The 13,767-nt window shown below is 50.7% G+C and overlaps 1 protein-coding gene and 1 long non-coding RNA gene across 2 annotated transcripts; both read right to left on the reverse strand.

Moving 5' to 3' along the window:
- Nucleotides 1-1,884: 1,884 nt before the first annotated feature.
- Nucleotides 1,885-3,260, reverse strand: LOC137480252 (G-protein coupled receptor 35-like). The gene has a single exon (XM_068201315.1). It carries the CDS (start codon nt 3,223-3,225, stop codon nt 2,281-2,283), a length of 945 nt encoding a protein of 314 aa, XP_068057416.1. The 5' UTR covers nt 3,226-3,260; the 3' UTR covers nt 1,885-2,280.
- A 4,532-nt stretch (nt 3,261-7,792) lies between these two features.
- Nucleotides 7,793-12,984, reverse strand: LOC137480253 (uncharacterized). The gene is made up of 2 exons (XR_011002763.1): nt 12,906-12,984; nt 7,793-9,146 (listed from the first exon to the last, which is right to left on the reverse strand). It is a non-coding gene; the product is annotated as an uncharacterized lncRNA (long non-coding RNA).
- Between the last annotated feature and the right edge of the window lie 783 nt (nt 12,985-13,767).

A 13,767-nucleotide genomic window follows, 5' to 3' on the forward strand; every position in this document is an offset into this window, starting at 1 on the left:
CCAGCACCTGAAAGCAGCACCCAGCCCACAGCTCCCCAGTATGTGTCCTTCAGCTCCCTGGAGCTCAAACCTCTGGTAAGAACTCGGGTTTCAGGCCTGCCCAAATGCCACACAACAGCAAAATACTGTCTAATGCCAGCCCCTGCCTTCCATACATAGGAGGGGCAAAAATGCTAAATCCAACGGCCAGTCACTCACTCACATAAAAGCAAGATTCCAAATTATTTTGTAAGCTTTTCCTTGTTGGTTGTTTTTTTGGTTTTTTTTTTTTTTTTTTTCAAGCTGAATAGAAACCATTATTAGCATTTTTTCCTTTTAAGGGACAGGAAAGTTATATCCTGCAGAAACGTTGGTAAAATGCAGTGGTTCAGTCTTGCTGTTTGGGCCACTACCATTTCCCAGACTTTTGTGCTAGGAAGTGAAAAAGATTTGGGGTTAAGGGTTTCACCACCCTCCTGGATTGCTATTGCAGTGCTGGATGGTGGCCAACAGTTTGTTGTGGCCCAGAGTCTGAAAACTCATCTGTTCCATTTACTGGGAGTACTCAGGGAGCTGAGGCTTTGTTCAGACTGAAGCAAGATGCCAGAAACCCATCCCAAACTTGACAAATAATCCAGATAATAATTTTGTCCAAGGTAGAACATATATCTTCAGATAATCAGCAAGTTCCTTGTTCATCTTTGGGTTTCACTGTTAAATACCCTGCTGTAAGGCAGATCTTATATCTCGGTAGCAAAGTCTTTTCCCCAGTCTCCAGTATAGGTTTGGCATTAAGGGTAGAGGACTATGATGTATAATGGTAATAAATGAATATTTATTTATAGATATATTACTATGACACATCTTTATTTTCACTTGCAAAAGTATGAATTTTTTTTTTTTTTGTTTTCATCACATCCACTGGAAACAGCAAAAAAAATCTTCATGGTGGGTGACAGAGATTGTGAAGTCAACTAATTTCCTCTTTACAAAGAGAAAAAGGAACACTTATATGTGAGGTCACATGTATAAAAAGCATTGCTCTTCTGTATTTCAGAGTAGATGACCTATTTGGAGCCCACTGGAAACTGAACAAGTTCTCCATGTTAACTGGGAGAAAACATGAGCATGACTGAATCTGCAAAAATAAGCAAACTGTTTGCTTTCTGGATTAACAGTAGGTTAACAGGTTGACATGAATCTTCATCTCTTTTTTCAAAAAAATAGAAAAAAATCATAATAATCTTTTTGGAACAAGCATTCGTTATAACCAATGAGATGCAAGGTCTCAGAAGGGAATCCTAGGTCCAAAAATGTTTTTGAAGGCCCTCTGTGCTGTTCATGAAGTAGCAGTGTTTTTCCCTGCTGAACACCACTTCCCTAGATTGTAAGAGATGTCTGTCAAGAAGCCTCTTGCTTTCTGAGGGAAGTTAATTGCAGCATATTTATTGATGGGCGACGCTCACACATCTCCTTAAGCAGTAGATAGTTGATAAGATCAGGCACTATTTGTCTCCCACATCTTTTCCTGTCTTTGAAAAGAGAATTTAGAAAGCAGAACGAGGGCTAAACAGTGTGCAATGGTTAAACTGGTCACATACACACACAGGCTACTTGCTCTGCTTGCAGTGAAGTATCAGTAGTGCCAGAGCATTAGAAAATACACCAGTGAAGAAAACTGGGACATGAGTTATCAGCTCAATGACCTGAGTAGTTTAATCTGTTTTTATGGCACCGTTGCTCACTGTAGCTTCCACCATGTTGTCTGCCCAAGAATTGACACAAAGCAGGTGGATCTAATGTCTGGATATGGGACACTTTCCGTGCTGGGAACAGTGTTTATTTCACCAAGGTCTAGTCAGTGGTTTCAGATTGTGGTCTGAACCAGTGTCACAGCGTGGTGACAGACTCGAAGGGAACTATATGTCACTAAGGAAGTTAATTGCCTCTAAGTTGACATCAGCGGAAAATGAGCTTGCAGTCCCTGGAGGAAATTTTTTAGAGGTTTACAAGTCAGAAGACACTGAAAGTGAAGGACCGTGAAGCCAACCAAGACAAGCTGTCACCAGGAGGCAGCTGGAGCTGCGATGCAACAACACAAGACAGTAGTCAGAGCTGTAGTCAAGTCACTGAGGACAGCAGCACAAAATTCAAGTTAACATCAGACCCTTTGGAGGGGTTTGCCCCTTTTTGTACATATGCCTATGCCTACAATGTTTGCAAACACTGTACGTGGTTCCATTGCCTGTGCCTCAAAACTTGAGCAGCAGTGTGGCACTCAACACCTGCCGTGCACCTTGTTCATAGTATCACTTGATCCGTGGGTGGCTGTGACTCCTCGCCTTGGTTCATCTTGGACCTCATAAATATACACTTGGGGAACATAGAAGAAAACTCTGGAAATTCCTTGGCTGCAAAATAATAGCAGAATGCATCCAGACAGCAGTTACAATTTGCTAAGCATGCTGAGACCTTAATATAGGTTACAACTCCCGGTATCAGAGAATGAGCTCCAACAACTTCCACTGCAAACCGCAAGAGCAGGGAGATGTGGAAAGGTGAGAAACAGATGGCAAACACACACAAATTCACAGAAACTATCTGCACGGCCTTCTGGAATAATTTTGTCTCATGAGGGCTTGTGGCCATCTTCTTTTTTAGACATCTGATGACTTGTACTGAGCAAAAAATCACAATCCCTAAGGGAATAAAATACCCCCAGATAGTGTAGAATAAAGAGGAATACCTAGGTAGAAGAGATTGTTTCCGAAAGCAGCAACTTTCCCTATCGCTACTGTGAAGTATGCGATACAAGCTGGAATAAATTATCATTGCTATCCAAAGAAAACCACAGATAGAAGCTGATTTCAGTGGGGATCGAAGAATCTTTGCTTTCAGAGGGAACTTGATTGCAATGTAGCGATCAATCGCAATCAGGGTGATGATAAAGACGCTCATAGGCATGTTTGTAAAATAGATGTTTTGTATGGCTAAACACAGCTGGTCTACGGGATGTTCGTACTTGGTAAAATATAGCAGGAAAGGCAGGGTGAAGAGCAGGGAAGTGTCTGCCACGATGAGGTTGATCATGTACACCTTGGTCTCAGTCCACCTCTTGATTTTGCAGCAGAAGACCCAGAAGGCAATTGCGTTGAGTGGGATCCCCAGAGCGAGCACTGGGATGTACACAACCAGCTGGAGCACCACAATGCTACCATATGCAACTCTCGCAGTGCAGTTCTCCATGTTGGGCTGTCTCTGCAAGGAAAGAGTGCAGGCGTGAGACTGAGCTCAGTGGCAGTGTCCTGCGGCTGTACCCCCCTCCCACGGCCCTGCAGCTCCTCGTGTCCCGGCACTGCCCGTGCGGGCAGCCTCTGGAGGAGTTCTGTGGCTCACCAGCGCCATCAGTCCCTCGGCCATCAAAGTTACACCGTCACTCACAGCCAGCTACCACAAAAGGCAGAACAAAACCACAAGACAGCCCTCTCTTGCTGCTGGTGCAGGGTTAAGCCTGCCTCACCATCACTCCGGTCCTGGTACGAACAGCTTGGGTCATAGCAAAGCAGAATGACATTTTTTGTTACCTTTGCCTCTGCTGTGGTTGTCAGAGCCACTGGCTTTAGGACAGCCCACACCAGAGCTGGGCAGCACTCCCCATTTGCCCTGGGCAGCATTCCCCGTTTGCCCTCCATCCACGGCCCTGGCTTTGCTGCTGAAACCACCCATGGGTTTGCTCTGGGTCTTGCCAAACCTGAGAACATCCTCAGGGCTTGAGCCCTTCCAGCCCAGCGGCTTTGCTCCTAGGGGCAGTGGGAACGCTGCTGTAGGCTGCTGGGTGGGTGGGTGCCTGCTGTGGGCAGGATTTGTGCCCCCAAACACAAATCCATTCCTCTGCTGGGGAGGAACAGCTCAGCAGGGGTACCGGCAGCCCTAGCAGACAACAGGCCTCCAGAGAAAGAAGGGAAAGTGAGCAAATGAGCACGTGTATCTGATCTCAGCCTTCAAAGGTACGAAACAAAAATTTTTGTTAGGGCAGAAAACATGAATCTGAGAACTTAGATTATTTACTGCTCTTCCTTTAAATATTGTCAGGGCATTTGCCACCAGCAAAGAGGATGAATCGGACTTTGTGTGCAGCTCATATGGGAAGTGTTTGAAATGAGCCAGGCATGGAAAGTGCCCAAATTCCTACAATCTCTTACCAGTACATTGCCTTATAAGTCACCAGCTTCTAAACATCAATATGCAGATTATAGTGAAAATAGATGACTGCATTAAGTGAACTGTTTCTAGTGTCCAAGACTGGGAGACAGACCTGGCAACCCCAAAGGAAAGCACACCTGCCCTAGCACCAGAACTGGCATGGCAGTACTGAACCCCAAGGCGTACAGTCATTTTTAGGGTGGAATTCATGGAGGCACTAACATACAGCTGGTGTCCTGGCGCTCTTGGGCTTTCCGCTCATAGGTTTTGGCCACTCTGTGGTTTCAGCCTATGCTGCAGCTGGTCCCTGGCAGCCTGTTGTGGTCACCTTGCAGTGAAAAAGCCACTCTGCCTGCGTGTCAGTGGCCTGAGGAACAGCTGAGCCCTCTGGGCTGGACAAGCCAGCCCCACCGAAGCCCCACGCAAGCACAGAGCCGGTGGCAGCTCCAAGGCCGTGTGCCCGGGGCCAGCTGTCCCCACGCTTGAGGGAGCACTGATGGGAAACTGCAGCCAGGGGCAGAGCCCCCTGAGCGGGATGCAGCTGCAGAACAGAGGCAGAGCAGCTGTGGAAGCAGGAGGAAACGCGGGCAGCGGCGCTGGCTGCTGGCAAGCCGGAGGCGAGAAGCACACGCCGAGGGGCCGAGCAGCGCTGCGGGACAGGGAAGAGCCTTTACCTGCTCCTGTGAGGCCGCGGGGCAGGGCAGGGGATCCGTGCGGGCCGTGGTGCCAGTGCCGTCCCCGGGCTGTCACAGCCCGGCAGTGCTGAGCCCCGCAGTGAACTCGTGCGAGCCCCGGTGCTTCATTTATGCCCGATTCCCTCCGGCTGGAGTCTCTGGTGCCCTCTGTTGTCCCGCGGCCGGCAGCCCCAAGCTCCGCCGTCAGCCTTTCCGCCCACAGGGCGCTCCCCCTCCTCGCCTCACAACCCGGCAATTAAAATTTCATCTTTCCAGCGGTGGGAAAACAGCTTCTGAGATAAAACCCATAATGGCTGCGAAGTGCCCTTCTGGCAGCAGAAGGCTCCCCAGGGAGGCTGGGCAGCCTCTGCTGCGGTGGCAGAGGGTGCCCCGGGCGGGGACAGGGACCTTTCCGAGGGGACAGTCGCTGCCTGTGCCCCCGGGGACAGCGAGCCCAGGGAGCCGGGGTGCTGCTGTGCCCTGCACGGTGGCAGATGTTATGGGCTGGCTCACCCTCTGCACAGCAGCCAGGAGTGTAACTCTGCCCATCAGCGCCGCTGGGAAGCCAGGTAATGACAGTCACTGCCACCAGCGTGGCACTGAGCTGCTGGGACCTTTAGGGGCTGCCCGGTGCTGTTTCACAGCATCTGGATGGTTTTTGCCTCCCACTGGCTACAGCAGTTGCAATCCCATCTCTGTGAGCCAGACTGACTCCCTCAGGATTTGTCCCGTTAATTCTTGTCTTTGGAGCTGTCATGGTTTGGCACTGGCCAAATGCCAGGCACCCACAAGAGCTGCTCGCTCACCCTCCCCTGCCACAGCTGGGCAGAGGAGAGGAAAATTTAACAAAGGGCTCCTAAGTTGAGATAAGGATTGCGAGAAAACACTCCTAGGGCAAAACAGGCTCATCTTAGAGATACAAAGTGAGTTTATTACTAACAAAATTAGAGGAGGATAATAAGAAGCCCTCAAAACACCTTTTCTTCTTCCAACCTCTCCCTCCTTCCCACCAACGGTGCAGGGAGACAGGACATGGGAATTTTGGTCAGTTCATCACTGAGATTTTCTTCCACTGCTCTGGAAAAGGAGTCCTTCCCCTGGGAGGCAATGGGGTCCCTCCCACAGGAGACAGTTCTCCCTGAACTTCTCCAGAGTTGGATCCACTCTCATGAGCAGCAGTTCTCCCAAAATTCCTGCTATGTGAGTCCCTCCCAGGGGAGACAGTCTTCCCAAAACTGCTGCAGTGTGAGTGCACATCCATGGGGTGCAGTCCTCCAAGGACTGGCTGCTCCAGCCTGGAAGCAGGGCCCCCTCTCCACTGGGTCTTCCACTGGATCACAGCCTCCTCCAGGCATCCACCCGCTCCGGCATGGGCACCTTCCCCATGGGCTGTGGGTGGATCTCTGCATTCCCCGTGATTTCTGGTTCCCCATGGGCTGTGAGTGGATCTCTGCATCCCCCGTGATTTCTGGTTCCCCAGGGGCTGTGGGTGGATCTCTGCATCCCCCATGGATCCCCAGGGGCTGTGGGTGGATCTCTGCATCCCCCATGGATCCCCAGGGGCTGTGGGTGGATCTCTGCATCCCCCATGGATCCCCATGGGCTGTGGGTGGATCTCTGCATCCCCCATGGATCCCCAGGGGCTGTGGGTGGATCTCTGCATCCCCCATGGATCCCCATGGGCTGTGGGTGGATCTCTGCATCCCCCATGGATCCCCAGGGGCTGTGGGTGGATCTCTGCATCCCCCATGGATCCCCATGGGCTGTGGGTGGATCTCTGCATCCCCCGTGGATCCCCAGGGGCTGCAGGAGCACAGCTGTCTCACCGTGCTCTCACCATGGCTGCAGAGGAATCTCAGCTCTGGCCCCTGGAGCACCTCCTGCCCCTCTTTCTCCAGTGATCTTGGTGTCTCCATGTTGTTTCCCTCACATGTTCTCACCTCCTCTTCTCTGGCTAGAAAAAGCTGTGTCCCCCTTTATTTTGATTTTCTTCTTAAATCTGTTACCACAGAGGCGTTACCAGCCTCTCTCATTGTCCCAGCCTTGGCCAGCAGCATGTCCATCCTCAGAGCCATCCGGGATTGCTTCTGCCAGACACAGCGGGAGCTTCCAGCAGCTTCTCACAGGAACCACCTCTGTGGACCCCCTGCTACCAAAAGCCAGGCCCTGCAAAACCAGCACAGGAGCTCATGTTCTCAAAGGTGACAGCAGCAGATGGGGAACCAGCTGTGGGCTCACTGAGGACAGGCATAGGTCACAGGGGAAGATGTGCTTATGGGCAGGAAAGACTCCCCCACACTGTCTGGCAGAACACTGAGTATTGCTAGGGCAGAGCTCAGTGCTGTTTTGGGGGGTTTTTAGCATTCAGAAAGAAAAAAAGCCCAGTTCTAGATAGCATTTATCCACTTCCTCTCTCCCCCGACTTTTCTAGGCTGCTGACTTCATGGAAAAACACACTTCGGTGATGGAAATTTTAGGGGTGTCAGTGTGGGCAGGCTGTGGAAGCCCAGCTGCGTTCAGCTGGGGGTACTCTGAGCCCGAGCTGTGGTGGCCCTGGGGGTTGGCCTGGTGCCACAACACAGGGCAGGGCAGTGCGAGGGTGGCAAATGCCAGGGCAGCAGTGAAATGGCTTGCAGTGTGTGGGAGGAGCAGCCCTGCAGGGGTGTTCTGAGGAGCTGTGTCTGGGCCAGGGCTCAGCAGGGCAGCTGGAGGGGAGCTGGCAGGAGGACTCAGCTCTGAAATCTGGACTTTGTGCCTTTATGGCATTGGACAAGTGTTGTTTTCATCCCAAAAGTGTTCCTTCACACCTGTCTGACCTGATGAGTTGAAGGGGAAGGAGGTCAGGACATCCTAGGCTGTTTTGTAGGGACATGTGCTTAATAATATGCCAGAACCATCTGAACAACCACCCAACCCAGGCTGCCAAAGGAATGGGATGAATATAAACTGGATTTGTTTAATAATGGAAACAATTTGAAATACACGAGGTATAATATGATATATACCTTGTACATGCTGGCAAGAAGGATCAGTAGATTTTAGCTGCAGAAGGAACTTAAAGAGGTACATGGCTCACCCATCTTCCTGTAACAGTATCAAGTAGATGCTGGAGGGTGGAATGGAGGCATGCTAACAACAACTGATTAAACACACACTTTTACACATCTCCGTGACCTATTTCTTTAATGGAAACATAGAGCATAAATTTCTAAACCTAACAAAGAACTTGCTAGAGAAAAAGAGCAAAACTTATTCCAATAGCCCTGAAGCTGTATTTCCTCTTTATGTTGCAGATGTTGGGTTTTGTTCCCCTTTTTCCTTTAGCGTGTCTGTATCTGCAAGGGGTGAGTTGCCTCTGGTTTTTGAGTGCTAGCTTTGGGATGTAGAAAGGCTTCCTGGAACTCCCTAGTGGCAAAGTAGTAGCAGACACAATCGAGACAGCAGTTGGACGTGGCAATGCACCTCATCACGGAGGAGAGGTTCTTCATGACACAGAGCAGGAAACAGGTAGATCCAACGCTCTCCATGATGAACCTGGCAAGTAGCCCGAGATAGGCTGGCAGAAAACATATCAGAAATACAATCAGATTTGCATAAATAATGTGTACGGCTTTCTGCATCGATTTCTCCTCTGGTGAATTCGTGTTCAGATGTTTCTTGAGGTTCCTGATGACTTCTGTGGAGCAGAAGGTCAAGATTGCTAATGGGAGAGTGAAAACGAAGAAAATGGCCAGCAGGCTGAGAGCAGCAGGCGTGGGGGTGTAGGTCTGGAAGCAGAGAGCTGCGTGTTTGTGCCAGAGCTGGATGGTGGCACTGACTATCACCAAGACCCACAGGAGCCCACAGAGCAGGGCAGCCTTTGATGGGGACCTGAAGGTCCTGGCTTTCAAAGGGTGCTTTATGGCAATGTATCGATCAATGGAGATGAACGAAATGATGTAGATGCTCACTAACATGTTGATAAAATACATTGTCTCTGTAAACTGGCAGAGCCCCCCTCGGGCTGACTTATTCCAGAGCAAATAAACCATGGAAGGCAAGGTGCAGATGACAGAGAAATCTGCAAAGACTAAATTCATTACATACACCCTGGTTTCTGTCCACTTCTTCATCTTGCAGGAGAACACCCAGAAGGCAAGGACATTAAATAGTGCTCCAAAAAAGAAAATGAGGCTATACAGAGACAATTCAATGAGGTGAACATGGGGATGCAGTTCTAGACTTGCGGTGCTGCAGTTGTTGGACACATTCATTGTTCTGAGTTACAAATGTTGTACAATGTTCTGAGACCTGAAATAGGAAAAGACATGGTATGACCATTTAGTAGCTGTACAAAAAACACATATAAGTATATATGTCCTTTGTTAAAAATGTGAATTTGAGCTTTACAGAGCTGTCTTACTCAGTCAGCCTGTGTAATCCTTTGGCATCCCTTGTCAAGCTTTATTTACGTTCACTCAGTTTATGGGTGTCTCAGGGTACATTTCCAGGAGGACATGGCAGACAGCCTTTATTGAATAGGGAGACCTCGAAGTGTGTGAGGGCAGGAGGCAACATGGCACTCAGCAGAGCCCCCATAGGTAGTGGGCACATCCTGTGACAATGTGAACACCAATTCCTTAAGCCATGCTGTGCAGATGATGTAAAATTACCCTTAGCTTGGTGTTTGAGCTAGGGAGGGATTACAGTAAAACTGAAGCCCAGCACAACCCATGAGCAAAAGCTCTTCTGTCAGTTCTACTGGTTTTGGATTCAGATCGAGGGGAAGGGCTGGAAGTGCATAGCAGATGTCACTTGATAGAAATCCTCTTACTCTGGCTCTAATTGGGAAGGTTTCTGAGCCTTTGCACCGCCTTGTGAACCTGGAGCTTCTTCATTCCTGCTCTCCCAAGGAAACCCTAAGGGAGAGAGTGAGGTATGCTGCTCTCCACTTTGCCAGGAGGGGAATGGGAGATGGAAGGATTAACCTGATTTTAAGCCCATTTGTTCCAGAAGAGAGTATGAATCTGCAGATGCAAAGCAGAAGGCCACATCTGGAAGAGGGAGCACCACTGCAGAACAAGGACATTGCTGTTAAGGGCTGAATTTGATGGCTCCTGCTCCAGGCAGGCAGCCAGCCACCCTCAGAAATCCATTTTGTGAGTAGTAGCTGTTGAGCCTCTGTCACACTGGCTGCAAGATGCTTTGCAAGAATATTAGTTGTGTGAAGAGTGTGACTTTGTGGGCTGATAAAAATCATCTTTCAGCAGACCCCTTCCTGTGCAAAGTGGTTCCATGTGACAAGCATGTGGAAAAATTCTCTGAACCGGTGATTCTCAGTATCTGTCACTTCTGCTTGCATCTAAGTTCATTTCAGAAAAAAAACAAACAAACAAACAAAAAAACACCCTTTCGATGTAAAATAAGTTTTTTACAGAGTGAAGTGGAGAAGGATCTGGTGAAATCTCGTAGCTTTCAGGGACCTGGGAAGGGACACCACCTCTGCCTGGTTAAGCAGTTATGTGCCTCCACCAGCAATGCAGACCTTGTGGCCAGTGGGTGAGGGCACTGCCTGCAAATCAGAATTCAGTTCTGGAGTGACTGAAAAATACACAAATAACTCCTTTTCTGGAGAGATGTGTAAGTGTCTTGGGCAGTAGCAGAGACTAATGTGATTGTGGCACAGTTCTTGTATGCTCAGGCCTGGCTTTCCCAACAGAGGCTTGCTGCTCACTGCCTGTACCCTGCAGGGAAGGGGACACTTGTCCCCTGAGGAAAACCTCTCTGCACTATGGCCAGTAGCAGCAGGGAACTGTCACTGGTTATGGTCACTGGTTATGGCACAAGGCAGAGGCCTGACAGCTGCACTGGTGCACAGGTTTCTTTTCACTGCTGTGGGATGCAGTGCCTGCAGCAGAAATGCTGGTCTGCAGTGCCTGCAGCAGCAGTGCCAGTCTGCAGTGCCTGCAGCAGCAGTGCTGGTCTGCAGTGCCTGCAGCAGTGCTGGTCTGCAGTGCCTGCAGCAGCAGTGCTGGTCTGCAGTGCCTGCAGCAGTGCTGGTCTGCAGTGCCTGCAGCAGAAATGCTGGTCTGCAGTGCCTGCAGCAGTGCTGGTCTGCAGTGCCTGCAGCAGCAGTGCTGGTCTGCAGTGCCTGCAGCAGTGCTGGTCTGCAGTGCCTGCAGCAGCAGTGCTGGTCTGCAGTGCCTGCAGCAGTGCTGGTCTGCAGTGCCTGCAGCAGCAGTGCTGGTCTGCAGTGCCTGCAGCAGTGCTGGTCTGCAGTGCCTGCAGCAGCATCTGCAGAGGTGCAGCACAGGCAAACCACAGTGCTGGGCTCTGCAGCATCAAAGGGCTCTGGCCAGCACTGCCTCTGGAGCTGGAGACCTGGCCCAGTGCAGTTCCCAGCAGCAGAGCTCACAAGTGCTCCAAGCCACAAGGCAGTCCAGAGGCTGGGAGGAGGATGGAGAAAATGAGTAGAGGGTTTAAAAGAGGTCAAAAAGCACTGACAGGGTATGAATGAGCAAAAAATAATCTTTAAAGAGATGCAGATTGACCAGCTAGCATATCCTGTGGCTGCTGGAAATGCTTCATGTGGGGTAGATGAAATGCCTGCAGCATCAGAGGGGCTAGGCAGCAACTTAGAGCTGTGACAAAAGGATGGAGAGAGCTGTGAAACAGCATCTTGCTGCTGCTGGAAGACCAGCAATAGGCTGGGGCTCAACAAAGAAGGTCACCAGTACTGTGTAGGGTGTCCTGCTGTCCCCAGCATAGGCTGGGGAGAGCTGGTCAGCAGCTGTCCCCCAGCACAGAAGCTGGTGACCATCTGGGGAGGAAGGCCCAGGCTGGGCTTGTTTCCTCCAGCAGCTCAAGAAGGAGGAGGCTTCTGCCAGAACCTGAACAGAGAGGCTGGAGGAAAAGATGCAGGGCAGAAGCTGAAGGCACAGGGGATGTTGCAGCAGCACTGTGGTGGCTGCATCCAATGTTTTTCCAGCGGGAAAGCAGCTGTACTGAATGGGGAGTCTTGCATGGAAAATCCTCCTCCTTCCTTCTGGGGAGAGCTCCAAAGTGGGCAGACACCAAGGGCTGAAGGGTGAATGTGGTGGGTGAAATAAAGGGTGAATATGATGGATGAAGTGGTTAAGGACAGCGTGGGAGCCCTGGTGCATAAGGGAAGGAACCTGGAACTGAGCAGAGGGAGAGCAAGAAGGAAAATGGGGGTGAAGTCAGGTACAGCACAGCATCTTGTGCATTAGCTGCCCTCAGACATGCCACCTCCATGGCAACAGCCCTGACTGTCACCAACAGTCCTATAAATGCAATGGGTGGCTCTCAGCAAGTACTCAGTGAAGATGCAGCACAGGTGTGAGAACAGACCTGGGCAGGGCAGTACCTCACAGAGATTTTAATGTACCCACAGCACTGCTGGCCTGCCCTGGGCAGGAGCTGGGCTGGGGGGAAGAATGGCTAGAAAGAGTGAGCAGCAAACTGTCCCCATGACAGAGGAGATCCAGGTGAGGGCCCTGCCATGGTGCTGAAGTGAGGAGCTTTTCCTCTTTGTTTCTAAATAGCATAAAGAAATCTGCAAACTGCCTGCTCCAGCCTTGCTGCTGTTGTTCACACCTCTCTCAAATGCAAGGATCTAAGACACAGCAGTTCGTTCTCTCCTTTTTTGAAAATTGTGTTCTTTCAGGCTCATCTATCCCTGCATCCCTTGAAAATTGTAATGTGGTCACCCTAACCATGATCTGCTTTGATAGATGCTGGAAAGGGTTCTCTTAGACCAAAAAAAAAAAAAATCTCTTAGAATCACTCATTTCCCATATTGGGATGAATTAACTTCCAGTTCTCAGCTGCTGTGATATTCCAGGTAAAGTACCCAGAGAATACCTTGGGGTAAGAACAGAAACTGAAAGGCTCAGAGATCACAACCTACCCCAGGGACTCCTGCCTCGCAGGGCCCTCGCTGCCCAGCAGAAACCATGCTCAAAGCCTCCTCTGCCTCCCCCCAGGCACAGCAGGACCCTGCTCAGCAGTTCTCAGCCAGCAAGAGAGGAGGAAACAAAGTGATGTTACCTGCAGATTTAACGTGACAAAGTCAGCAGCAGGTGCCACCCGAGGCAGGGCACGTGGGCTCTGTGCAGCCACACAGCCCGGGCAGGGCGAGCGGGGCTGGGCACAGGCTGCCTGTGCATGGCAGGTGCCTGGCACCAGCAGCTCCCTGGTACTTGAGGGCTTCCATAGCACCTCCTCCTCCTGCGTAAGAGCAGATTTCACATCAGTTAGGTTTCGAATGCCAACCTTCTGGCCAAATCAGTGGTGGCACTACATTGAGTTCTGGTGCTTCCCTGCTCTGCAGTTTCTGAAAGGGTGCGTTATATGGCTAACAGAGATGTTCAGCAAGTGAGGAATTGAAATGCCCACTAGCGCTGCAGTCTAAGCTAAGTAAAGCCAGGACGGTGCAATACCTGGTCTGGATGGCCCCATGCAGCCAGAGGTACACCTGAGTGTTGAACTGAGTCGTGCTTGCACAGCTCTGCACCTGGAGGTGGGCACAGGGAGCAGCTTGGCATGTAGTGTAGGAAAGCCTCCCCAGCCCTCCTCAAATGGTGCCTTGGGCTGGGATTGGTGCCTGGGGCATGGATGGAGCAGGCAGGATCACGATGGGGCCAGCATTAGGGCTCTGGCCTGCAGCCCTGTTTGAGCACAGGTACAGCCACACCACCAGGGAGCTTCAGCTGGCACCTAAACCAAGGCCTCAGCATCTCAGGTGGGTGGCAAAGAGCCTCACTTGTCCAACTCTGCATTGACAGAAGCGGAGGGGGCAGGCAGAGATGTAAGCCCCAAAGGGCTCAGTAATGGGCCGTTAATTGGTGTCAGGAATCAGCTGCTAGTGGGAACTGCTTCACTTGCACACTCAGCCGTGGCACCTGGCCAG

Source organism: Anomalospiza imberbis, chromosome 10 (genome assembly GCF_031753505.1).
Source record: "Anomalospiza imberbis isolate Cuckoo-Finch-1a 21T00152 chromosome 10, ASM3175350v1, whole genome shotgun sequence".
In the NCBI taxonomy this organism is placed as follows: Eukaryota; Metazoa; Chordata; class Aves; order Passeriformes; family Viduidae; genus Anomalospiza; species Anomalospiza imberbis.

What these genes read in the sequence shown, in the direction of transcription:
- LOC137480252 (XM_068201315.1), bottom strand. Translation starts at nt 3,225, where the DNA reads ATGGAGAACTGCACTGCGAGAGTTGCATATGGTAGCATTGTGGTGCTC.